The sequence below is a fragment of the Sciurus carolinensis genome, chromosome 5, assembly GCF_902686445.1.
Source record: "Sciurus carolinensis chromosome 5, mSciCar1.2, whole genome shotgun sequence".
In the NCBI taxonomy this organism is placed as follows: domain Eukaryota; kingdom Metazoa; phylum Chordata; class Mammalia; order Rodentia; family Sciuridae; genus Sciurus; species Sciurus carolinensis.
In genome coordinates, this window is record NC_062217.1 from 168,177,113 (window position 1) to 168,204,521 (window position 27,409).

Consider the following 27,409-nt stretch of genomic DNA (forward strand, 5'->3'; position numbering starts at 1 on the left):
TCTCTGAAAATCTCTGTCCTCCTTTTCTATACTTTCTTTCTCATCTGTCATTCCCCTGCCCTGTTTTTGCCTGTGCTTTGGAGTTCCAGAAAGTGCACTGTACTTTACTTAGCACACCTTGGGGATAAAGGGTTGAAACATGCTGATTTTGGAGAGCCCGGATGGTCCTTCTAGAGAAGAGCCACAGTTAGCTGGCCAGGGTCAACTGGGTGTGGGTCCATTTCCTGCACAGTCAGATAACCTGATGGAGAAAAGCCAGCTATTTCCATTGTCACAGGTGTCACCTTTAATTTTGAACTGAATGTTGGATAGACAGATAAGTAAGCAGATGAAGAACCAAGCAGATGGGCAGATAGGTGGACAGAAAATGCTATCAGTTTAGGGTCATTGCAGGGTGGATAGCTAGGGCGCTTCTTTTGTTAAATAATAGATTTTTAAGAATGTAATTTTAAGAGATATGGCAGTGGTAATGGGGTACTGCCATCATCATATCCACAGAGGGTCGACATTGCCTTGGCCTTAGTTGACAAAATTGAAGCAGAACTTTACTCCTAACCACAGGTGGGCTGACAAAAATCAAAGTTACAGGACCCATGACTAGGAAGCAACCAAGGGAAAGGTTCTGGTCAATTTTGGATACCAGCTCTTTCCAGCAAAACCATGTCCATGGTAGGATTCTCCAAAGAGAGGAAAGATGTGTCTAGCTTCAGACCCATTCATGCCATAGTTTCCCAAGTTTGCAAGCCTTTTTAGACTGGTTTATACCTCCACTGTATCCTAAGGCACATCACAAAATGATGACCAAGGAAACCTTTTTGGAAAGTGTGTGGAACAGTGTGAATTAAAATATTACTTAACTGAACAATGAAAGAAACTGAAGTTCTAATGTGTCTCTTTTTATTTAGAAAATTCTCAGTGTGGTGGCATTATTAGTCACTCATCTGGAAGCATTAGGAATCCCCCAAAGAATGAAATGCATGACAACATGACCTGCGTGTGGGAAATCAAGGCAAACACTTCTGATCGTATACGGTTGGCACTTCCATGTCTTGAGTAAGTTCTGAATATGTTACCTCAGTTCACTGTGCAGTTAAAATATCCCAACTGCTTCTTTCCTTAGTTGATATTTTAAGCAGAAGAGTCCTTCATGCATTTTTTTCTTTTTCTTTTGAAAGAGGCACGGATGCATAGGGAAGGAAAGTAGAGTCCTGCATACCCCTCACCAAAATTTCCCAATGGTGGTATCACATGTGTGCAACTGTAGAACAGTATCAAAGCCAGGAAGTTGACATTGGCTATGATACTGTTTGCTAGACTGCAGACCTCATTCAATTCCCACTAACTTTTATATGCACTTTCGTGTGTGCATGTGTGTGTGTGTGTGTGTGTGTGTGTGTAGTGCCATGCATTTTTATCCCATGTTCATATAACCAGCGCCATATTCCAGGTACAGAACTGCTCCATTACCACAAGGGAACTATCCCTTCATCTTTTGTATTCACAAACCGCCCCTTTGCAGGCCCCTAAAAACAATCTGTTCATCTCTGTATGCATCGTTTTGAGGATGTTATATGAGGAAGCATACAGTAGCTTTGGGGGGTTGGCTTTTTCCATTCAGCCCAGTTCCCTGAAGATCCATCCAGGCTGGTGCATGTATCAGCAGCTTGTTCCTTTTTACTACTGAGAAGGATTCCATGCGCATGGCTGTACCAGAGTTTCTTCAATCCTCTCTTGCTTGCAGGACGTCTGCGTTGTTTCCATCTTTAGGTATTGCACGTAAAGCTTCTATGAACATTCACATGCAGGTTTTCGTGTGAAGGTTAGTTATTTCTCAAGGATAGATGTGTGATTGCTGGGCTGTGTAGTGAGTACATGTTTAACTTAGAATATACTAAACTGTTTTTGAGAGTGACTTCTGTGTCACATATTACCGGCAACACCTGAGATATATATAGTTTCTCTACATCCTAGGCAGCATCTGGTATTTTTTTTTTAATGTTAACTGTTTTTTTAGGCAGATCTTTTACATGTCTTATTAGATTTATATTTAGGCATTTTTATCTTTCTTGTTGTTGGAGCAATTATAAATAATACAATTTTCAGTTTGGGTTTCTAGGTTTTTGCTCATATATAGAAATATGACTGATTTTTGTATATTTTCATGAATTTTTAATTAAAATAAAAATCACCTTATAACTTTGGATAGATTGTGTGTGTATAAGGGGCATAGAGACAGACAAACAGAGAGACCGGAGAAAGAGCGTGCATCCTAACCAGCTGGTTAAAGAGGCAGAGTCCAGGATAACCCAGACATACTAAGTCAGGAAGTTTTCGATTTTAATATTATAAATATGCAAGATTGAAGTCATTCGTAGATGAATGTCCTATGGAAATTAAGCCCTAGGAACAATATAACTTATTTATTACTCTTGAATTTTGCCTAATGGAAGGATGGCTTGGAACAATAACTCTCGGGTGGTGGCCTGGAAGTGGTCTCTGGTGTGGCTGGACAGAAGTTCACAGAGAACAACTTTGGACAAAATTAGATGATTTCCAGAAAGCAACTGATTAGAAATGTAGCCGCTTCCTTCTAAGCAGGTTGCTGCCAGAAGTTTGTGAATGGGTTGTTTGGAACTGGAGCTGCGTCCCCCTGCCAGGCCACCCGTCCACCTCAGGCCCTCCCTCCCTAGATGGTCATGTGGTAGGATGACCTGGAATAGTCTTGGCCAGCCCTTCTCAGCTGTGAAGTCCCCGCAGCCTCAGCTGCCCCAGCCCTGGGCGGGGAGGAGAGCCAGCTCGTTTCTCTTCCAGCTGAAATCCCATTCCCCCGTAGGTTATGGCACCAGAGGGAAAAGCAGGCTAAACAGATCCATACTGTCTCTACACGACTGATGGGCTTTTAACCTGTCCCCAGCCTCCGTAGTAACACAGGAAACTTGTCTCACACCACACCTCCCAGATCTTCTGATGAGGGGCCTAAGGGGCTCCCGTGGCTGTTGTCTCCCCAGCCTTGACTGCACCAATGAATACATCGAAATCCTAGATGGTCCCCCAGCTTCAGCAAAGTCCCTGGGGAAGACCTGTTCTGGTTCCCACCTCACCTACGAGGCCTTCTCCGGCTCAGTGACCCTTGTGTATTTCCGAAGCTCCAACGACATAGGGAAGCACTTCACTGCTTATTATTATTCTGCAAACAAAGGTAAGAATGATAGCGTGGAGTCACAGCTCTGGATTGACTCCTGGGGACCATCACCTGCTCTGTGACTTGGGGCAAATGGCTTGGCACTGCCCGCTCAGTCGTGGGGAGAGCAGGAGAACCTTACTCCTGAGAGATGTTGTGAGCTACACGTGCCATGACACACAGAGCCCCAGCAGAGCAACGGTGCAGCCTGCACGCAGCGGCTGGCTGCTCTGCCCGGGGCTCTGTGGTTCCCACCATCAGCTCCTCAGGAAGTCTTTTCCAACGTTAGCCAGAATCTAGTTTGAGGTGAGCGTTCTGGGACCTGTAGAAGGTGTGATCCCAGCTAAGCACGACCTCCAGGGAGCTAAGATAAATACAAACGATGTGGTTGGAGGACAGATAGAATGCCCTGGATGGAGGCAAACCAGTAGAACAGAGAGAACATACTAGAACTTACCAAATCAACACACACGTGCATCTTGGAGAAAGATATTGGGAACAAGAAGGCTCAGCACGGGCAGGGGCTGTGCACAGTGATAACTCCAGGAACCAGCCTTGGGTTTGGCTTTGAAGCTGGCAAGGTTGCGAACAGGGAAGAGAGGAAAAGGCACGTCAGGAGAGAGAAGAGAGTGTGCCAGGGGTGGCGTGCAGAGGTGTGAGCAGACGGAAGCCACTCCACGGGTTTCCACCAGAGCAAGCACACTCCAGCTAGCAAACAAAACTAAAACAATAACAACAACAAAGATCCAAGTATTCGCAATAATAGCTAATGCTTATTGTCTGTTGTAGTCAAGCAGCACATTTCAGGTTCCTTGCCACGTGCTATCCTTATGCAGAAGCACTGTTCATCCCCTTCTACATTTGGGGACACTGACATTTCAGGGGTTCCATAGTTATCTGAGGTCCTGCAGTACTTACTACCAGGAGAACACAGCAAAGCTAATAGAACGGCGAGTGCCTCCCGTCCACCTTGTCCAAGATGCTGTTCAGAACACTCTCCAGTCCTTTTAGCAAGGGCCAGGGGACTGGGGAGCCAGCTGGGGAAACACACTGTAAAACAGAGGAGGCGCTTGGCAGCACAAAGAGGATCCGGGAATGTCACCATGATCGGCATTAAGCAGCTGCTAACGATGGTCTCCTTGTATTTGCAGAGGCAGCGTCACAGACTCCACAACTAATCAGTGAGTCCATTTTCGTTTTGTTGCTGATCTGCAGTCCTGGTTGGTGTTTCTTGCTCTGTCCCCACTCCCAAGGACTTTCACTGATCCCTACTCCATGTACAAATCTACTGTAGTGGAGAGATTCCTTCTGCATGGTGTCTGCCCACTCACACTGGGACACAAGTTGTGCCCATCCGTAATCAGGTCCCTGTGTATAGATAATGGTCTATTTGATTGCCTAATTTCTTGTTTCTATCAAAGACAATGAGACACACCTAATTAGATACTCCACGTCTAGGGACAGTTGACAAAGCAGAAGCAAGCAAGAAGGACAGCAGTTTTCCCCAGAAGGACGCTGAGCGTGAGTGTGGTGTTTTAGCACAGAATGGCACACCTGAGGTCTTGTTACATTTTTAGCATAACAAGGGTAGAAGGAATATATTTAGGGTAGAAAGGAATATATTTTTCAGTTGGCTCACACACTGAGAAACATAAGACCCATGAGACAAGAGTGATGCGGGAGCTTACTACCATACAGATGACAGAGAAAGAATCAGCCAGAAGCTGGGCACTTAACAGACAGAGGCTGCTCTCAGAATGCCACCCCTTGACTTCCCTAGGCCTCCCTTCTGATTTGAGGCCGTCTCCTTGTATCCACAGCCATCCCCACATCGACGCCCAAGTCAGGAACAGCAAGACCAGGTAAGCCCGGCACACCCGCTTCCCTGACCAGGTCCCCTCCTCTCCATGTCTGTTCGGTAGAGAAACAAAGCCAACAGCAAGCAGTTCATCCATTTGCAAATGAGCCAGTTGGCTCTACCCAAGCTGTAGGGCCATTCCAGACTTTCAGATCTTCTGGCTCTAGCGTCCCATCATGAACAAAGTTCTTTTTTAGGGGGGGAGGTGGGGGCGTGTCCTCAAAGCCTCAGCTATTTGCAGGATTCTCTCTTTGTCCTGGTGCCAGTCCTGATCAAGGTCAGCCTCGTGTTGGTGACACAAATTGGCTTTTCGGGAGTGAGTGGAGTGTCAGAGCCAGTCCAGAGGCAGCAAGATAGAGGAGCAAAGAAAACGAAGGTGAAGCCTGGAGACAGGAGACCTGAGCATAGGTCTGCTGCTTACCGGATGTGGAATTCACGTCTCCAGAGTTCAGCTTCCTCATAGATAAAATGGGTATACCAATACTCCTCTAGACATCCCCCCGAGTTATCACAGAGGTGAGCATGCACGTGAAAGTGCTTCACCAATCACAAATCCTCATGCAAGCTATTTGGAATGTTTTTCTGCATTTAGCCAAAACAGAATGGCACATACCGCTCGCAAAATAGGTGTTCAGTTAATGGATTTTTTTAGGTTTCTGGCAGTCTAAGGATTTCTCAAACTCCAGTTTCTCTACCTCTAATGGGGTATGAGTGTGGAGCTCTCCGGTCTCATGGAAAGGTGCCATATTCTCAGAGGACAGTGGTCACCAGGTCTTCATCTGCAGGTGACTGGCCAGAACTACGGCTGGTGGGCGGCTCCGGACGGTGCTCAGGACGTGTGGAGGTCCTCCACCAGGGGGCCTGGGGCACCGTGTGTGACGACCTGTGGGACCTGAATGAAGCCGAGGTCGTGTGCCGCCAGTTGCGCTGTGGGCAGGCCGTGTCTGCCCTTGGGAAGGCCCACTTTGGCCCAGGCTCAGGAGACATCTTCCTGGACAACCTCCAATGTGCCGGGGTGGAGCGCCACCTGGGCCAGTGTGCCCACTCAGGCTGGTCGGAGCACAACTGCGGCCACCACGAGGACGCCAGCGTCATCTGCTCAGGTACCTGCTCCCTCTCAGGAAGACATTTCTGGCAGTATGACTGAAGATGTTTTAGAGCTGTCTTCCTGGAAGGGATCTTCCATCCGTTCATCCGCTCATGCCTGGCGTGCCCCTTGAGGGCAGGTCCTGGGTAACAGTGGGCATCAGCATCACCTACAGTGCAGGTTCCAGCGCCCTGTCCCCAAGTTAATCCAAGCCTGGCTGCCATGGGGCAGAGTTGACTCAGGTGCTGTGCCCCAGCCCTCCAGGCCAAGGACCCTGCCACAGGAGGGCCGAAGGTGCCCAGGGGGCAGCTGTAGCATTCTGGGTTCCCATACCTTGAAAGGCTGTGCTCCTGCCTCCTCAGTCCCCTAGGGACACCCCACCTCCTCCACACTATGGACTCATGAAAGAGGGTGACCTATTGCTTTTCTTTGTGATGCAGATGCAGCAGATGTGCCTCCGCCCACACCTCAAGGTAGGTCCATATTTTTTCCTAGCTCAGGCAACTTTCTACTAATTATAATAACAGCAATAATAACAAAAGCAGCAAATACTTAAGGGTCAGGTGTTCTGAGCCCTTCACATACAGACAGATGCTCCTCCACTTATGATGGGGTTAGGTCTCAATAAACCCATTGCAAGTTGGAAAATACCATAAGCTGAAGAAAGCATTTCAGAGCCTCGCCTGCCAAAGCTCAGCTGGCAACACAGCACACTCTAGTGTCAGCTGTGCACGCTCCTGACTGCCTGGTCAGCTGGGAGCACGACTTGCTGCCACTGCCCAGCAGTATGGGGAGTGTCCACTGATTATTGCTAGCCTGGGAAAAGATCAAAATTCATAAGTTGAAGCACAGTCTTTACTGAGTGAGTACTGTTTTCACACTGCTGTAAAGTCTAAAAACCATTAAGTTGAAACCTCATGATTCAGGGACCATCTGTAACTCATTCCATCCCCCAAATAACCCCTTGAAGTAGGTACATCATTTACATTTTCCATATGAATGGAGACATAGTGAATTAGCAAGATTCACAGAGCAGGCCAGCGGGTAATCAGTGCTCTTGACCACCCATCTTAGTTACCACACCCATGCATTGGCCCAGGATATGCAAAAACCAGGCAAAACTAGAGAGAGCCAAGATAGCAGGACATTTCGATCAGATTATTGCTAATCAGCAGGGCACTCCTGCAAAAATGCACTATATGTTGTTTTACAGGAGAGAAATGTGAGACACAGAAAGGTCAAGTAACTGTCTCAAGATCACTCAGCAAGTTAATGGTAGAATCACTTTTTTACACTGACCAGTCTCACTCTAAAGTTGAAGCTTTTCAGAATCTTGGGATTTTTCCTGCTTCCACAAATCTTATGATTTAATGATTGAATGATACCCTTCTGTGGTAAAAACCAGAGATTAGAGAACAGCAGACCAACACAGACCGTGAATTCTAAAGTGACACGGGAGGCGAATGAAAAGGTGTTTCCTTTCATTGTGACCATCTTTCTGAGCACCTGTTCAACAGCAGGCCTGGTACAAGGGTTTCCAGATAAATTACTTCACTTATTCTTAGGGTCAAGGATTAGGGAGATCACAAAGCCTGTCCAAGATAAGCTGATTGAAAAGAGGCAGAAGTGGGCGTTACCAGGCCCTCTCTTGTCCTTTGATGCCCCTGGACACACCCACACAGACTCAGAAGGCACCAGACACAAGCCCCTGGGAGAAGCTTCTCTCTGCATCTGCCTGGAGAGGGCCTGGATGTGTTCTGGGTGCTCTGGGGGAAGGCCAGCCCTATGCCTGGGGCTGTGAGTGAGAAGGGAGGGCTGCCTAAGCTAGAGGTCCCACTTCCCAGCACCAGCAGAGGCGTTCACACAGGCTCCTCGGTAGTTTTCTCAGTCCGTGTGTGTCACACAGACGGTGGAGACATGAGGACAAGCCTGAGTTAGAGGAGCCATCTGGTTGCTGGTTGCTACCCCAAAACTTAGTGGCTTCCAAACAGTCACCATTCAGATATAGGTCACGGTTTGTGGGGAATGTGGGCTGGGTCAGCTGGGGGATTCTGCTCCACTGGGCATCGGGCAGGTCGCTCCGTGATGTTTTCTGGTGGCCGACTCCCATGCCTGGTCCAGGTGGGGGCTGCTGGAAGGATGGGCTCCCGTCCAGGGCCTCTGCACAGGGTCCCTCCAGCAGGGCAGTCAGAGGTCTTAAAAGTCAGTGTGGGGCTGCATGAGCAGCCAGTATTCTGGGACAGGAAATTGAAGCCTCCAGTCCCTTAAAAGCCCAGCGCTCCTTCTGCCATATTCTGTTGTTCGAAGCAGTCACAGAGCCCAGCCAGGTTCAAGGGAGGGAAGGTAGACCTGTCTCTTGACAGGGGGCACATCCAAAAAAGTGTGACCTGCTTTCATCTGCCCCAGACCCATGGAGAATGTTCAGTAATACCACCATCTCTTCTCAGTTTGGACTAAATTCCTTGACATTTCCAGGAAACCCTTTATGCTTCTCTAACTTGTTGATGAGGATAAATATTTCCCCCCAGATGTCATTATTTTCTCCTCTTTTCCCCTCCCAGGTCTTTCTGTGGCTTCTCAGGATCATGAAACAGGTAATCACTTCTTTTAAGTTGAAATGATTCCCAGTCAGAAGACCCTCAGAGCAGACAGGAGGCAGTTGCCCAAGACAGCACTAAGCGATCCTGGCACGGTGGGCAGCTTCTCTGCTGCCACTCTAAAGGCTGAGCTTAAAAAATTTTTTTTCTTTGTCCGTTTTAAATATACATGACAATAGAATTTATTTTGACATATTATACATACATGGAGTATAACTTATTCTAATTAGGATCCTATTCTTTTGGTTGACATGATGTGGAGTTACACTGGTCATGTATTCATATATGAACACAGGAAAACTGTGTCTCATTTATTCTACTGTCTTTCCTATTCCTATCCCTCCCTTCATTCCCCTTTGTCTAATCCAATGAATTTATATTCTTCCTTCCTCCTCTTATTGTGTGCTAGCATCTGCATAGCAGAGACTGCATTCTGCCTTTGGTGTTTTGGGGATTGGTTTATTTCACTTAGCATGTTAGTCTCAAGTTCCATTCATTTACCAGAAAATGCCATAATGTCATTCTTCTTTATGGCCAAGTAATATCCCATTGTGTATATATGCCATATTTTCTTTTTCCATTCATCTTTTGAAGGGCATCTAGGTTGGTTTCATAGCTTAGCTATTGTGAATTGAGCTGCTAAAAAACATTGATGTGGCTGTGTCACTATAGTATGCTGATTTTAAGTCCTTTGGGTATAGGCCAAGGACTGGGATAACTGGTTCAGATGGCGGTTCCATTTCAAGTTTTCTTAGGAATCTCCAGATTGGTTGTACCAATTTTCAGTCCCATCCTCAATGTATGAGTGTACCTTTTCCCCCATATCCTCACCATTATTTATTGTCATTTGTATTCTTGATAATTGCCATTCTGATAGGAGCTAGATGGAATCACAGGGTAGTTTTAACTTGCATTTCTCCAATTACTAGAGATGTTGAACATTTTTTCATACATTTGTTGATCATTTATATTTCTTCTTCTGTGAAGTGCCTGTTCAGTTCCTTTGTCCATTTATCAATTGGGTTATTTTATTTTTTGGTGTTAATTTTTTTGAGTTCTTTATATATCCTGGAGATTAATGCTCTATCTGAGGTGCAAGTAATAAAGATTTTCTCCCATTCTGTATGCTTTCTTTTCACATTCTTGAGTGTCTTCTTTGCTGTGAAGAAGCTTTTTAGTTTGATATCATCCCATTTATTGATTCTTGATTTTAATTCTTGCCCTTTAGGAGTCTTGTTGAAGAAGTCAGTTCCTAAGCCATGTGATGGAGAGTTGGGCCTACATTTTCCTCTTGTAGGCACAGGTCTCTGATCTAATGCCTTAGCCCTTGATCCACTTTGAGTTGAGTTTTGTGCAGGGTAAGAGATAAAGGTTTCAATTTCATTCTGCTACATAGGGATTTCCACTTTTCCCAGCACCACTTGTTGAAAAGGCTATCTTTTCTCCAATGTATGTTTATAGCACCTTTGTCTAGTGTAAGATAACTATGTGGGTTTGTCTGTCTCTGTGTTTTCTATTCTGTTCTATTGGACTTCATGTCTGTTTTGGTGTCAATACTATGCAGTTTTAATTACTAGAGTATAGTTTAAAGTCTGGTATTATGATGCCTCCTGCTTCACTTTTCCTGCTAAGCATTGCTTTGGCTATTCTGGACCTCTTATTTTTCCAAATGAATTTCATGAATTTTTTTATTTCTATGAAAAACATCATTGGAATTTTAATTGCATTAAATATGTATATAAGTGCTCAACTTTTAATGAGAGGAGCAGGCCTGGAAGCAGGTCAGAGAGGAGGCTGACAAGAGACAGGCTCCTGAGTCCATTTGGCCTGTGCTCAGCTTGCCTGCTTTGGGTACAGTCCTGTAGTGTAGAGGCAGCAGCCTATCATCCCCCACCACGCGTGGATAGATTACAGGGAGTTCAGTTTTGGGGGGCCTCAGTGTCAGCTGATGGGGCCTGGTCCTTGTAACCTACCCATGTGATCAGTGATAAAACTATAGGACAGAGCACCACCCCTTCCCAACACTCATCTCTGGAAAGACTAGCAGTCTGCAGGACTGTGGTAGGATTGCAAATTTGTCAGAAGGACAGAAAGAAGAAAAATTAAGCAACATTATAATATTTAGGGACACGGTCAATAAAACTTGTGTTTTCAAATTTCCTCCAAAATCCTTTGAGATTCTAAGTTCTTTGCTTCCTTACATGTCATGCTGCTTTAAATATACACATGTGTGCATATATCTATTTATACTAATATGAAAGAATTGGATTCCACCATTATCTTGTTTAACCCTTCCAGATCCAAAAACGTACACATTCCAGCGTGAGTATCCTGAGTTAAAGAAACACAGTCTATCAGGGAAAAGTTATGAAAACGTCCTCAGAGGGGGTCCCAGTCAGCACCTCCCAAAACAGAGAACTTTGTCCCTTTCCCTTCGTCTCTGACTCTTCAGACCCTAGAACTGTAGCGTCTCTTGCTCCCCAGATCTCCCCAGTCTCTCCCCTACACAGGCATGCATAGCCTCTTTCTCTCCTTCCCAGTGTCCCAGTAAGTAGACCTGCTCAGCCTCTCTCCCAGCACGCAAAACCCGAGGGGAGGAGTCAGTTTGCAGAGAGGACAAGCGGCACATTTCTCTATCAGGTGGCAGTGAGGAGGTAAAGACAGGGAACTTTCATGAATGGTTAATACTTTGACCCATCAGAATTAAATTGGATGGACTCCTCTTCCCACGAGATATTAAGGCTAAAGACGGCTCGGACAGCCTGTGTGCCCAGCCAGACGACCTCAGGATTCCACTGGACCACTGGGTGACAACATCCTGACATCTATTTTTTCCTGTTTTTCAGGAGGAGGTAACTCCTGTGGAGGGGTCATTTCTAGTCTCTCTGGCTCATTTTCTAGTCCACAGTATCCAGAAAACTATCCAACAGACATCCAGTGTGTTTGGGAAATTCATGTGGATAAAAAATTCCGCATAGAGCTCACGATTCCAAGTTTGAAGTAAGAAAATTTTAAATATTTACATAACAATATGAGTTATGAAATTATGATAAAGCTATCTCTTCTGGGGGGAAACATTTAAGGATGAACCCAGAAGAACATAAAGCTTTACCATCTTCCCAAGTCAAAGTTTGGCTTAAGTTTGTAATCTTAAGCTACAAGTCACTTTTAATGTAAAAGTATCACTAAGTAACTTATTAACCCACTTCGCCCATTTTCCCAGATGTGAAACACCTGTAAAAATTTAAGTTGAGCACCTTATGGTAACTTTGAAATAATTATTGTGTTTTAGGGGTCTATTCTTTTGAGAAAAATATGAAGTGAATGATTAGAGTATTTGAAAATATATGTATGTATTTATCATACATATGCATATGAAAATATATATGATGGATATGAAGTCTAGATTATGATTTTCAACCCATTTTAATGTGCCTTTGTCAATTTCATTGAAATATTTACAGAATTGAAAACTCAGTATTTCATTGGTGAACATATTCACTTAACCTTCCCTGGATAGTTTCTCTTTTGATTTTTTTTTTTTTCTAAAAATCACAAAAATACTTAACACATTTGCCCTTGTAGTACACTGGGTACAGGTCTGTTTCTTCTTAAACTTTCTTTCTTTAAATTTAAATTTCAAACAAACAGAAGGAGACGTTCCTCATGCACACATCAGCCAACTACTCTGGCCTTAGGCTATGCCTCTTACGAATGTCAGAAAAGACATAGCCTCGTCCCTGACATGAAAAGCATGGATGTAGTCCTAAGTCACTGCCATATTTTAATCTCAATGACATAATAGCTGACTTTTTAAGGTTGACTGGGTGCCCAGATGGTCCTATATGCCTTTATACTTTGTCACATTTCAGGGTTGTCACAGATCCCCAATAGGCCTCTTTGTCATTCCTGTTAGAGTTGAGGAAACTGAGTCAGAGAGGAGAACAGCTTTTCCAAGGTCAACCCACACAGGTCTGCCTGACGTCAGAGCCCCAGCTCCTCACCCATTGGTGCTTCTGTGAGCCAAGTCTGCACAAGACCTTTCTTGTTGTGCATGACACTTACATCACACATGCGGGCGAGGCTATGGAATCCCTGATACACCAGTCTCAGCCTGGCTCTGACCTGTTGTTCAGTCATGACTATGCCAAGCCATGGATTCAGACTGCCCAAGCAAAACAACAAAAATACAACAATAAGATAAAGTCCTAAACCATATCATCTTTGTTGACCGAAGCCACAGGGACGTAATTAGCCCACAGTGAAGGGAGAAGCCTGAATGTATGCCTCCCCAGCCTATCCTGATAGGGGCTGTGTATTTCAGCATCCCTCTTCATCACATCCCTCATAAATAATGGCCACAATACAAATACTCTTCGAATGCTGCAATTGCTTTCATTTCGAAATTAAGATCTTTCCTCCTAAGAATTTGGATATGGAAAATATTGTGAATTGGAGAGGTAGGGAAATATGGCTGTGCCATTCATTACTTTCTGATCGTTAGGTGACCTGACTATTCACGTAATCGCAGTATTATTACAGTAGTAACAAATATTGTTTCTATTTGTTAATGTCTTACATAGGTTGGGACTGGCCAAAACAATTAAGATTTTAAAACCTGTTACAAATATGTTCCGCACATTCCTCAGGGAAAGAAAAAGTTCTGATAAAGCATCTGAAAAAGTTAATTAATGTTCATATATTAGTGTGCAACTTAAACTATAATCCATGTATTTGAACTCTATGGTTGTCACACTTTGAGCATTAACATCGAGGAAGCTTCTAACCTGCCACTACCCTTCTGCTCTGTTCCCGCAGTCTGGAAGATATCCTTGGCTGTCCCTATGACTCAGTGGAGATCTTCGATGGCCCCAGGATTGCCTCGCTGTCCATGGGGAAGTTCTGTGCCCCAGGAGCTGTGTTATTTTTCTCCTCCTCAAACATCATGACAGTGGTGTTCCGGAGCGATTCTATGATAACCAATACCGGCTTTCAAGCTCTGTTCAATGTGATCACACACGGTGAAAGGGAGTCAGGTAGGAGGTCTTCTGTAACTTTTGTTGTTGTAAATAACCAAAGTTTCTAACCTGAGAGGCTCCCAGATAGCAGAGGTTTGGGATTCCATTTTGAAAGATCCTCACTCTTAGCTCCATCATCCCTACTCAGTAACTGCTAGATTTTCCCACAGAGGGCCATGTGGCAGGTTACAGTGGCAGCAATGTGGATCCAGTGTGTAAATTGGCCAGGCAGCCACCATTCTGGGGACAGCTGTAAGCTATGAAGTATCTTCAGGCTGAATCTGCCATCATCAGCACCTTGGGAACTGTCCAGAGTGCTGAAATGTGGGACCCTGGGAGATGGCACTTTCCCTTCCAGCTGTCCCTTTCATACTTGCATGCACTACACCTGGTCTCACCCAAATAAGAGGCTTAGGACTGCTGTTTTCCATGGCCCTGTAGGTGGTCATTCCTGCATCAGACCCAATTTTCAATCTGAAAGCATGCTGCCAAACAATTAGGAACTTTGTTGCTCAGAGGGCCCTACAGGAATCCTGGTAATTCTTTCAGACCCTCAGAAAGTCAAGTAGTAAATCCCTGGCTGCATTTTGAGCTTGTGTGATTTTGATGAATGGAATTTCTCTTATATGACCTTCAAAGGCATGTCTGAGACCCTTCCCTGGGTAAGTAATCCACAGCCTTTGAAATCAAGATTACTCTTTGACTCATGACCACCATTCACTCATTAAGTAATAGTTAGGCAGGTTCTACCATGTTCCAGGCCAGTTACCAGTGTGTGGGCACAGAACAGAACTACAGCTTCCTTTCTGTTCCAGGGTGGATGCCAGAAAGTGGGAAGGGCTCACAACATGAGCAGCAAGTAAATAGACAAGAGGAGTTGGGACAAGGATGACAAAGGGCACAGATAAGGGCTGGGAATAAAAGGTAGCTGGCCTAGGAGAGAGTCTCTGGGGGAAGGAGTGCCTGGGGGGATGGCATCCTGAGGAGGTGACATGGGAGGCATGACAGGCAGGGAGAGCAGCAAATGCAAAGGCCTCCAGGGGGCGAGCTGGGATGCTGGAGCAACAGAAAGAAGACAGAGTGGAAGAGCCTCCCTGTGGGCACAGGAAGAAGAGGTGGTCCCTAGAGCAGCTCCAGGAGGCAGCAGGTCATTCCAGCTGGCCACGGCCCTTTGACCCAGGAATTGCCATTGCCATTGAACTCAGTGAAGTCACAGCCATTTGATGGTACAACACCTTTCAGGGGACTAAATCTACACTTATCCAAGACACATCCAAAAAGAGTAGCTGGAAATCTGCTTCCCCAGTAACTAGCATTTTGATACAGAGAATCTCACAGAAAGATCTGCTGCAGCCATAATCGTTGGGTGCTGACTTGTGTCCTTCATATGGTCACCCTCGTTGATTCATCCCTACAGTCCTATGAGGAAGGTGCTGCTGGAGTGCCTATTTTATAGATGAGGAAACTAAAGCTCATGGAGACAAAATAATTTGTCAAATGTTACACAACTAGAGAGCAGTAGATTCAAACCCAATTTTTGTCTCACTTTAAAGCCCTTCCACCTATTATGGAACTAAGACAGTTTTAAGGTTTTGCTCTTGTTGTTGTCTTCCTTGGCCATGGCATGGGAGTTAGAAGTCACTTCCTATGTTAAATTTCCTGAACTCAAAAATAAAATCCTCCTATGTTTAGAAGATGGACCAGTACTGCGGCTGGTGGGCGGCTCTGGAAGGTGCTCAGGACGAGTGGAGATCTTCCACCAAGGGTCCTGGGGTACCGTGTGTGATGACCTGTGGGACCTGAATGAAGCCAAGGTTGTGTGCAGACAGCTGGAGTGTGGACAGGCCATTGCTGCTCCTGGAAAGGCCCACTTCGGCCCAGGCTCTGGAGACATCCTCCTGGACAACATCCAGTGTGCAGGAAGTGAGAGCCACCTTGGCCAGTGCCCCAGCTCCGGCTGGTCAGACCACAACTGTGGCCATCATGAGGATGCTGGTGTCATCTGCTCAGGTACCCTTTCCTCCCACAGTGGGTCCTTTTCCTGAGGGGTCTGGGTGATGGATGGAGGACATGCACAGAGCAGGGCCAGGGGATCTAAGGACAGTGGCCACAGATGAACATGCCATCAGCCAGGGGGGCAGAGAATGCTGAGGGGCTGACTGTTCCAAAGATAAACACGCCAGGCCTCAGCTGGCTGGTCCTCTTCTCCACACCTTTCTCAGGTGTGAGCTTTCTTTCCCAAGAAAGTCGTGTCCTTGTGCTTGGTTAGGTAACATGAAGCCTGCCTTTTCCACACCTGCCCACACCTGAAACCATTTCTTTGTCTTCATAGAATTGAACTCAGATCTCTAAGTTTGCTTATTTTCCATGCGTGCAGATGCTGGGAACTGGGCTGCAGAAGTGATTCCTACACCCCAAGGTAGGTCCAACAATGGGAATTTCCATGTCTGCAAAATTAAAGAGGAATCTAACCTGCGTCCTGACCTAGACCCTGGTGGACGGTGACCAGATGACTGATTTCCAATTATAGTTGCACACTACCATCATCCAGGGAGCTTTTGAAATTCTCTGTCCCTTGACTGTACCCAGGACCAGTCACATCAAAATCTCTGGGGTGACTCTCACTCATTAGTAATACTTAAATCTCCCCTATGTGATTCAATGTACAGCTTAGGTTGAGGGTCAGTGATTTAGACAAGGGGACTAAGAGTCACATTTCCCAAATGGAATTATATTCAAAACTCGCCCTCCCTAGTGGCAGAGCAAGGAAGGGTAGGAGGAGAGAGAAGAACAGTTCAATCATTGTGACTGAGAAGAGGTAGATATGGAGAGGAGAGAAGGTAGAAAGGTTTACATCTCAGGGACATGGGTAAGAAAATGAAAACCTACAGAGAAACAAAGATGCATTCAGTTGCAAACTCTTCCCATAGCTCAATAACAGACTTCTGGTAAGAAATAAACCATTTGGGCAGGTGCAGTGGTTCATACCTGTGATCCTAGCAACTTGGGAGGTTGAGGCAAGAGGACCACAAGATCAAAGTCAGGCTCAGCAACTTAGTAAGACCCTGTCTCAAAATAAAAAATAAAAAGGACTGGGGATATAGCTCAGAGGTAGAGCACCCCTGGGTTCAATTTCCAGTACCAAAAAGGCGGCGGGGGGAGTGGAGAGGGAAGGTGAGAGAGAGAGAGAGAGAGAGAGAGAGAGAGAGAGAGGAAGAAACAAACCATTTGGGTCAGAGTAGAACTTCTGGTAATTTACTCAATGTCATGTGCTACAATGACCTTTTCCAAACTCAGGATTCCATCTAGACCCAGCTCACTTGTGACCTCCTGCCTTCTGCTTCTAAGGACATGATCTCAGCTGCCTTCTTCCCTGACCCCAGCTCCCAGGGCCTGGTCTGGGTCCTTTCTGTCTCTGCCCATTGATCATTGCCATTGGGTGCTGGGCACTGGGTTGGTGCCAGAGTCAAGAATGCACCTATAATGTTTCAGGGCCCTCAGGATGGTTGGCAGCTGTCCCTACCCTGGCCTGACAGCACCATGGCACTTAGTGGAGGTCTCTTGCCCACTTAATGCAGGGCCTGTGTTCACCCCAGGATAGATGTCACCATCCCTTGAGGGCGTCACATTTGCTGTGGATGGAGCAGTGGTCCTGTGGAAAGAGGAGAGTGATTTCTCCATCCGACTGAAGCCCTACATTTTCATTTCACAAAGGGACCCACAAATTTTATAGCAACCCTGGAGGGAAAACAAGGCATACAAGATTCCTTCTGAGGTCCAACAAGCAGCTGAGCTGCTTTGACGCCCCCTGTCTTTCCTCTTCTGCTCCGGTGAGGAATCTGTTGCAGCCTGGGTCAGGGAGGAGGAGGTCCGGACAGAAGAAGGGAGGGCGGGGCTTTCAGTTCTTCAGCTGATTCTGCCCCCAAGTCCTCCTACGGCCCAGGGTTTCCAACCTCAGGACACAGGAGGCCTTTCTTTCTTCCCTCTACTGCGAGATCCCTTTTTTTTTTTTTTTTTTTTTTTTTAAGCATAGAGGCTTAGCTGGAGAAGAGAATGGGTCATGGGAGGAAAGAAACTATCGTGGGGTGAATAAGACCATTCATGCCTAAATAATATCCTTCTGTGAGCATGAGTCCAGTAGACCACTACTGACAGAGCTTGAGACCTCTATCTAGGTGCAAAAAATAAGGCTCTTGCCATTTAATTAGCTGGGGGAAATGTTGCATATCAAGCATTTAACGAGAGAAAATTGATTAAGACACTGTAGCCTGGAAAAAGAAAAAAATATTCTGTTGATCTCCAACCCTGTCCTGGGCAAAGGACAAAGGACAGGAAAGTGGACCCAATCCCTCATGTCACTGCTCTGCCCCTTGCAGCAGAGCTGGCTGAAGAGCAAGACGACAGGGTGAAGGATTTCTCAACCACCTGCCTTTGTGCCTCCCTCCCACTAACCCTTCCCGTGAACTCAGGCGGGCACTAGCTTTCCAAAGAACAGGTTTTCAAAGCTGCCTTGCTCTCAGCCAGCCTTGTAGGGAGAGGACTGAGGATATAGAATATTGAATACTGAAATATGTGCTACGTAGAAATCAAAACCAACAGGACATATGAAAGGAGAAAGAAGAGACTTTAAACATGCATTGAAGCCCTCTTCCTTCACAGGACCCTCCAGCCCACCCTTCCCCGTTCTGGCTCTGGGATTCTGGTTTTTCTCCTCTTAGATTCTGGCACTTGATCAATTTCTTCAGACACAGTAGCATGGTGTCTGTATGTTACTGTGGGTAATTCGCAGTGACCAGTCAGTCTCAGGACAGCCATTGGTTTGGTGGATGAGGCACAGAAAAGATATTGGGTAGCTGGACACTGTCTGTGATTATCCAGTGAATCAGTTGAAAGAAAGGGAGCGGCTCCACCCTAGATCAGGGAAAAAAGAGAGAGCGTGTGTCCACGCTACTTAGTAAAACTTAAGAGTAGCAATATGTTCATTCATTTGCTCTGAATGAAGTGTGAGTTTACGATGCTCAGCTCTCTCCTGATTTTCTCTGATTTTTGCAGCTGCCATAGCTCAAGCGCCTGTACCAAAAGGTAACCCTCTTCATTGAAATCATGACCTATAGACTATCCAGTGGGATCATTTTGACAATTCATAAAAGCAGGAAGGACTTCTATCTGTCCAGTCTGCCATGGGGGGGGGAGGAATGGGTGGGATGGAGCCCTCCCAGATGGGCAGGTTGTCCACACCTGAGTTGAGCTGGTTTGTGAGACAGAAACCTGGGAGAGTAGTAAAGAAGTACCGCCTGGACACGCCCACATCTCCTGGCATGTGTCCAGGACCTTTCCAGTCCACCCATAGTGGACTGTAAGGTCCCGCTGCCAGTCACCTTTCATTTCTGCATGCCCTCTGAGAGGGTACCACTCGCACCAGCCAAGACACGGCCATGCCCAGAGCAGCATAGTCCCTTCCCTTTGGGGGATTCTGCTGTTGAACTTGATAGAATTCTGGTTTGTACACCTGGGAAAATGCAAGGTGCGTGCTCAAGAGGCCAACCATGGGTCTCTCTTGCTCCCACAGGAGGAAGCAACTCTTGCGGGGGAGTCCTGTCAAGCCCCTCAGGCTCCTTCTCCAGTCCTTGGTATCCTACAAACTACCCCACTGATGTGGAGTGTGTCTGGGTGATACACGTGCCTGAGAAGTTCCGCATACAGCTGTCCATCCCGAGCCTGAGGTGAGCAGCCTCTCCTCTCTACTTCAAGGGCCAGGCGAGATTCGATCCGTGGTCTCCTCAAAGAGGCAACCTTTCCGTGGCTCAAATCCTTTCACATTTTAGGTGAGACTGGGTCTGGTCGCCTGGGCTGCGAGGGTCTTTCAGTCACTTAGCGCAGTGAGAGAATAACCCAGGAGCAGCAGACCCTGGAGCCCCTGCCCGGCGGCCACGCCCCAGACCTCACCCCTTCACCTCCACCAGCTCATCAGACACAGGCCTCTTCCTCCTGCTGAATCCAGACCCGCTTTCCTCTTGCCCACAGCCCCACCATTCTTCCCTTTGATGCACCCAAAGTAAATCCAGTTCCTCTTCCTTCATGAGTTTCTACCATGTCCCTGCTGAGATTTTCTTCCACAGACTGAACAGCTCATTCATTCCTCCCTTCATGAACCTCACACTTCCTACTTCTTGCTCCAATCACTGCCCACTTTAAAGGAATTTATCTTACTTTAATGTATATTTATATGTACATGTATACATTTGTCCATCACTATCCACAGGGGATAGGTTCCAGGACCCCTGCCCTCCCACCCACAGCCTTAGCCACCAAGGTCCATAGATGCTCAAATCCTCTGCTAAAGCACAGAACCCACACATCCTCCTGTGTCCTGAAATCACCTCAGAGGACTTACCAACATAATAAATGTCAATGCTCTGCAAGCAGCCATGACACTATATTGTTAGGGAATAAAGATAAGGAAAAAAGTCTTCATGTATTTAGTACAGATGCAGGTTTTTTCAAATATTTTTGAGCCATAGTTGGTTGTGTCCTCAATGCAGAACTCACAGATGGGAGGGCCAGTTGTATACACATACCTACATTCATACGTATACCTGAGTAACTGTTTCTGAAAAATTCCTTTTCCTGATAGTGCTAAACCCTGCTGTCACCTGTCTGCACTGGGTTGTATCTGGGTCATTCTCTCTTCTGGACTTTGCCCCGCACTGTGTCTCAGACCTCCGCCACTGCTCTCTGTCTGCATTCATCGGCCACAGCAGCACAGGGTCTGAGTGACTAAATGCTATTTTCAAAAACATAAAAAGGGCAGTGGAGTGACAGGTGGAGTCCACAGGTTTCCATGGCTGCTAATTCATTTTGGTTTGAGAGGATGTAAACTAACGTCAGGGGCATCACACATTATGAGCAATATATGTTGATCATTCATTCAGTGGTTTATTTGTAGAAAACAATGTGAGGAGATTTGGTATCACGTATTTTCAATATATGGAATTTATAGTTCTAATGTTTTATTAAGACATAGCGTCTCATTTTATCCCTTCTGGAAAATAGTTATTTCAAAGAGCTACAACCGCTCACACCCCCAGGAATATAAAGGTTGAGATTCCAACATAAAGTTCCTACTACAATTTTGAATCACAATCAAGAAAGTGATGTGTTGCCTAGAACCAGAGCACAGTTGCTAATTTGGGGAGGTCTATGTTTTTAAATCTAGATTTATTGCTATTTGCTTCTTGTTTCTCAAGACATAAAATTAGTTATGGTTTACGATGTGATTCTGAACTTGAAGTGACCTTACCCTCTTACAGGACATGTGTGTACTGAGCCCCACTGTGTGGGGGCCGTGGTCTAGGAATGGGTTTATAACCCCAAACAAGGCAGACAAGCCCTCTTGCGTCCTGTTTGCATTCTAGAGGGAAAGAGGAATAGTACTTGAATAAACCAGAAACTCAGTGCACAATCTCAGATAGCAGTGAGTTGACAAGTGCTATGAAGGTATACCTGCAGGTCCACGCTTGTGGGCTAGAGGGCGAGGAGGGAGAAGCAGCAGAGGTAGATGGTCGGGAAGCCTCTGATCATCAGATGGGATGAGACCTGCTATGAAAGCGTTTAGTTAGGACCAGGCAGTTGGGCATTGGTGGGCAGAGTCCACCCGACGAGGTCCGGAGCTTTCTACAGCTCTCCTTATTTCTCCCTGCTCGAACTCTTCCAGATTATTACCCAACAAGCCCTGTTGAACACTTACCACCCTCCAGAGAGTGGCAGGATTTGAGTGGGGAGACATCAAGGAGACACTCAAGAGGAGAGGAAGAGGGTGGGGGGGCAAGAGCCGGGATTCCAGGTGGGAGGCCACTGAAATGGACCAGGTGAGAGATGGGAATCTGACAGCCCAGGCGGTCCCAGGAGCAGGTGGTCCCAGGAGCAGGTGGTCCCAGGAGCAGGTGGTCCCAGGAGGGAAGGATGGGAGGCAGATTCAAGCTGTTCTTGAAAGGTCACGAGATTAGTGGGGGTGTGGTTAGGAGGAGATGGCAGGATGCTGCACAGATCTCCCAGGGAGACTAACGTTGTCTTCCTGTCCTAGACTAGAGGACGTCTATGGGTGTCCTTACGACTTTGTGGAAGTGTTTGATGGACGGCAAGCTGCCCCCCTGTCCATGGGCAGATTCTGTGCTGGGGCAGAGCTCACATTCCTCTCCTCTTCCAATGTCATGACCGTCAAGTTCAGAAGTGACGCCATGATCACCAACACAGGGTTTTACGCCCTGTACAACGCTGTTCCGCAAGACGGAAGGGAGAGTGGTGGGTATCCTGACGTCAGCCTCACAGGAAAGTTGTGTCTGACTCACATCCCGTCCCTTCAGGAGAGGGGATGTTTGCTAAATCTCATCTGAGGCATCACGCTGACTGCTGACATCCTGAGTGACATCCACACGGCCCCCAACCCCAGTCCTCACCCTGCTCTGCTGCCCACTGTCACCATGTCCCACAGAGCACCCCCACCGAAGAGCCAGATGGCCGAGGTCTCCTATCTTGAGCTGGCTGCGTGGGTTGGTGGAGGACCCACACGAGAGCCTCCTTCTCCAAGGGACCGGAAGTCACCCACATTCCAAACCTGTGGAAACCTGCGCCTACCAGTCCCCCGCTCCCGCCGCACTCAGTACAAGGCCTCTCAGAACACTCCCATTTCTTGCAGGTCCTCCCTCGGGGCATGGGGGACACTCCAGGGCTCTCGGTGGCTCATGCTTGGGGGGCTGTGCAAGTTGTCCTCCAGTTGGGATACTTTTGAGAGTTTAAAAGAGGCTCTAAAATAATTGACAGGCAGTGATTGATCTTCACAGTCAAAAACCAGGACTATTCCAGGTAAATCAGGACACAGGGACACACTCCCTGGGGGCTAAGAGTCCAGCAGGGGAACTTGTGCCCAAGTGGTGGACAACACTTTCTACCTGCAGAAGGTCCTGGAGTTTGGGGACAGCACCACAGCTCAGAAGCCCCCATTTTCCTGTCCCCCAGGGATGTCCCTGAGACTGGTCAACGGCAGCCACAGGTGTGAGGGCCGGGTGGAGGTCTTCTACAACGGCACCTGGGGCACGGTGTGCGATGACAGCTGGGACCTGAGTGACGCCAGGGTGGTGTGCCAGCAGCTGGGCTGCGGCCAGGCCCTCTCGGCCCCGGCTCAGAACTACTTTGACGGCGGCACTGGTCACATCATGCTGGACGACGTGCAGTGCACGGGGCACGAGGCCGAGGTGTGGCAGTGTGCACACAACGGGTGGCTCTCCCACAACTGTGGGCACCATGAGGATGCCAGCGCCGTCTGCTCCGGTGAGTACCTGGGGAACGTCGCCCACCTGCAGCCTCTGGGAAGGGAGGCGGCAGCAGCAGGCAATGCGTCAGAGCAAGCTGGGCGGCAGGCTGGCTTCTTAAGTCAGTTCGCTTAAGAGTCAGTTTCCTCCTAGACTGTTGCATCTGTAAGACGTTGAAGGTCCCGCCGGAAAGTTGGGATGACTATATAGAGGCCTGGTCTCATCGGACCTCCTATTCCTAGAGGACATGCAGCGCATCGGTGACTTCCTGCTCTCCTGAGTAGGAAGAGCAGCTGGTGCCCTTTGGGTGCTTAGCCATGCCAACCTCTTGTGGCAGCCTGTGCCCTCGTATTCTCATTTAATCTTCCCGGCCTCTGATGGAGCCTACCGGCATCTGACCTTGACAAGGCAGTACAGCCTGTCACACGTGGGTCTTGTTATCTCGCCAAGGTCCTGTGCTTACGACAGCTCAACCCTGTCGGGAAAGCCCAGCCAACCCTGAAAGTCACCAAAAGCAAACATGTAGCATCTGAGTCCCCAAGAGCAAAGTGTGCTCCCTCACCAGGAGGCACTGATCTTGTAACCAACTCTAATGAGTTTCAATACCACTTTCCCAACTGCCCAGAATAGGATATGCTTGATCCTGAGCAATGGGCTTGGTTTTTCTCATGAATTATGTGACCACCTTATTCAATTCTCTCTCATTCTCTCACCCACCTCTGAATAGGTATTGATGGCAACCCAAAGGGAGGACCAACAGGTACTGTGCTTCCATAGAGTTCCACCAGTTGCCAGGCCCCTGTGAATCCTGGCTACTGTTTAATTCAGAGGTTGGGGCATAGTCCTATGAAATTCTCTGTTGCTAATTAACAAGAGCAGTGCAGCCCATTGGGGTTGACAAAATGGTGGGACTGAGGGGCTGCAGAGGGTGGGAAGAAAGGTAAGAGGGACGTAGGGTGCAGATTTACCAGAGATGCAATCCGTCAGCCAAGAGACTCTCCGAGCCAGGACCTGCTGCAAAAAGAAGGCTAACAGTCTGCAGCCATGAGCTTGCTGTGAGATGCTGGAGGGAGCGAGGAAGCGGGAATCCAGGACAGCCCTCAACACGTTGTATGGATGACACCCATGCACACACTTGGTGTTTGAAGTTCCAAGCTCTTGAGAAGCCAGAGCCATCTCTGTCCACTGGGGGACAGAGCAGTGACAGTACTGAGGGGCCAATTTTCTGAGTATTTTGAAAGGGGGATCTGAACAGAGGACCTCACTCATGGTGTCCTTCTTGCTCTGTATTTTCACAGGTGTCACTGATGACAATCCCTCTACAGGTACTTCAGCTTAGCAAGCTCTCCATGTGGTCTTGTATGTGCTGCACTTCAATGTCAGCTCTTCCAGTAACTGAACAAATGTTCTTTCTTCCTTTTATATCTGAGAAGCAGCTGGACAGAGGCCTTTAACCAATTCTATACCACGGCCAATATTTCAGCCATAAATTGGATGTTTTATGTAATCTGGATCTTAATTTCAGTTAGGATTTGTATATAATGATCAAAAGATAATTTGGGTACCTTAAATTTTTTTAAGAATTTATTTGAGCAGAGAGCCATTTTGAATTGAGCAGCCCCTAAATGGAGTGGTTTGGGGTTCCGCTGAGTGGGCGGAGGGGAAGCCTTGGAGAGGGTGAACACAGAAGCAAAGCAAAGAAAATATTTGACTTGTGGGGTTTGAACTGTGGCCTTCTTTAGATCATTTCAGCAGGAAGTCCCCAGTTAGAGTTCAGTTAGTAGTTTCTGATTGACAAAGATCATTTATAATGAGCTGAGTTTGGGTGTGCTTGTAGGAATCCAGATCAGTTTCATGGCCTCCCAATTAATTATTTTAGCAAGGACCATTAGGGATCATGTAACACAAGCTGTGGTGTGTCGTGCTGTTCTGAGAAAGGCTACTTTGGTCTGCACTGCCTGTGCACAGGTCCGTAAAGCCCTTTCAAGCCCTATATACGATCATCCTCTATTCACGAGAAAGCATGTAATGATCTTCATCGGCTCAGGAGGACAGTGTGGGGAGCTGAGGAGGGTGTGCAAAGCCAACTTTTCTAGTCATCTGTAGAAGCAGCCCTAGACCATTTTTCCTGCTTCTGTTCTCACTGTATCCCCCCTGGACCCGCTCAAAACTCCAGCGAAGCCAGTGTCCTCCTAATGGGGCTTCTCTACTGTTTCTTACAGATGAAAACTTCCGCTGTGGTGGTTTGCTCACAAATAATTCAGGCTCCTTCTCCAGTCCTTGGTTTCCTAAAAAATACCCCACGAACGTGGTGTGTGCCTGGGACATACAAGTGGATACCAGGGCTCACGTCAGACTTACATTTGAAGTGGTCAAGTGAGTGGATATTCCCTACTTTCACTATTGTCTTCATGCAGGTATGCATAGCAGTTTTCCATCTCCCTTCCACCCTCCTCTCAAAAATAAAAAACATCTCCCATATTTAATCCTTAAAGGTGAACTACACCTGAATTTTTAAAATCAAAATTTAAACATACAGATCTTGTAATCCAGCAATTCCAGCCCCAGGAATTTGGTCTACAGATAGTCTCATGTGCACTGAAAATAATCACAGCAACTTGCACATAGTAGCAATGGATTGGAAACAGTCAATTTGTCCATCCATAGGGGATCATTGAAATAGATATCTGTGCATGCACACGTTGCTGTCACACACATAGTGGGTCTTGAAATGGAATGGGTTGCAAGAAAACCACAGACTATAAAATAGTCTGCTGCCATTTGCATATCAGCAGTCTCTGGAAGGAAATAAAAAGAAGCCATTCACTGGAGCTACTTCTGGGATAGAGAATTAAGTGAGGGGGGACAGTCAGGGGCAGGAGAAAATTTTACCTTTCACCATAAGCCATCAATACCACTTAAGTCCTAGTCCCTGCTCTTGTAACACATATGGAGCAGAAGCCATTGAATTAAAACTTTAAAAATTACAGGATATTTAGAAGCAGGAAGGTCCCTTTTGCCCATGTCAGCAGGGCCATCCCTCCCTCCAACCTACGTGAAGAGATGTAGATTTCAGGTAGCTTTCCCCAACCCTTCTTGAGCTGATCGGGGTCATTGCTAGCTGGGTGAAAAGCCCCAGCCAGTGGAGTTTGAATGACACCTTTCTCTTCACAGAATGGAAAATTTCTATGGCTGTCCTTACGACTTCATCGAAATCTTCGATGGCCCACAAAGTGAATCTTTCTCCCTGGGGAGGTTCTGTTCAGGGACTACCCCAGTATTTACCTCTTCCTCAAATCGCATGACCGTGGTGTTCCACAGCGACGCGATTGTCACCAACATGGGCTTCCATGCATCTTATGAGTCTCTGGTTTATAATGAGAACGACACGGGTAGGTCCTTCTGTCACTTCAGCCCCTGGCCCTGCATGGTAATGACAGTGAAGTTGGATGCCCCACTTGGGGGCCTGGGCACTAGGGATTGAAAAGGTTTCCCAAGCCCCTGGGAGTCACAGCTCCCAATGTGCAGCTTGGAGAAACTGGTCAAGTACCCGGAGCACCATGCACTGAGACACCCCGTGTATCTTCCGACCTGAGGGGCACGTCAGGCTGTGCTGAGAAAGGACGCCTGGCTAGCCCTTCATTCAAAACCGTGCGAGAGAACATGACTCCCCCCAGGGAGCAGCCCGGGGCTGGCCTGCTTGGTGATTCCACTTCACAGAAGGCCTTCGGGCCCTCTTTGACCTCTGAGAAGTAGGTGATCCAATCTGGGGAATAATGCTTTTAAAATTACTCCCCCTGGGAAAGAATTGACCTGGGAGATCAAACCTAAAGTGCTTTTGCAGCCAGATTTAACCCACGAGTGTCCCTGCTCCTTGCACAAGGACCAGAGGAAGTGCCCTTGTCACCCTCTGGCATAGCAGCAAAGGGCAGCCCCAGGGTGGTGACTGAATGTGTCCCCCTTTCCCAGATGTGGTCCTGAGGCTGGCCAACGGCAGTCACCCTTGCGAGGGCCGGGTGGAGCTGCATTTCAACGGCAGCTGGGGCACCGTGTGTGACGACAGCTGGGACCTACTTGACGTCCAGGTGGTGTGCAGGCAGCTGGGCTGTGGCGAGGCCCTTGCGGCCCCTGGGCGGGCACATTTCAAGCGAGGTCTGGGTCCCATCGCCCTGGACAATGTGGAGTGCATGGGGACAGAAGCCAGGCTGTGGCAGTGCCTGCACAGCGGCTGGTTCACCCACAACTGTGGCCACCATGAGGACGCTGGCGCCATCTGCTCAGGTGGGTCTTGGAATTCTGCACCTGGCGTGGAGCTTTCCTGCTCCAGGTCATGTGCCAACCATGCACAGTGCCGCAAGGC

The 27,409-nt window shown here is 47.3% G+C and overlaps 1 protein-coding gene across 1 annotated transcript in view; it reads left to right on the forward strand.

The window, feature by feature from the left end:
* LOC124985811 (deleted in malignant brain tumors 1 protein-like) overlaps positions 1-27,409 on the forward strand; it is a 55,826-nt gene that overhangs the window by 2,129 nt on the left and 26,288 nt on the right. The window contains exons 4-19 of the mRNA XM_047554411.1: positions 906-1,053; positions 3,009-3,199; positions 5,002-5,043; positions 5,825-6,142; positions 6,567-6,599; positions 11,570-11,723; positions 13,542-13,759; positions 15,434-15,751; positions 19,281-19,464; positions 21,825-22,042; positions 22,757-23,068; positions 23,777-23,809; positions 24,348-24,374; positions 25,272-25,425; positions 26,224-26,441; positions 27,019-27,330. Of these exons, the coding sequence (XP_047410367.1) occupies positions 906-1,053; positions 3,009-3,199; positions 5,002-5,043; positions 5,825-6,142; positions 6,567-6,599; positions 11,570-11,723; positions 13,542-13,759; positions 15,434-15,751; positions 19,281-19,464; positions 21,825-22,042; positions 22,757-23,068; positions 23,777-23,809; positions 24,348-24,374; positions 25,272-25,425; positions 26,224-26,441; positions 27,019-27,330 (2,880 nt within the window). The remainder of the gene's footprint in view (positions 1-905; positions 1,054-3,008; positions 3,200-5,001; positions 5,044-5,824; positions 6,143-6,566; positions 6,600-11,569; positions 11,724-13,541; positions 13,760-15,433; positions 15,752-19,280; positions 19,465-21,824; positions 22,043-22,756; positions 23,069-23,776; positions 23,810-24,347; positions 24,375-25,271; positions 25,426-26,223; positions 26,442-27,018; positions 27,331-27,409) is intronic.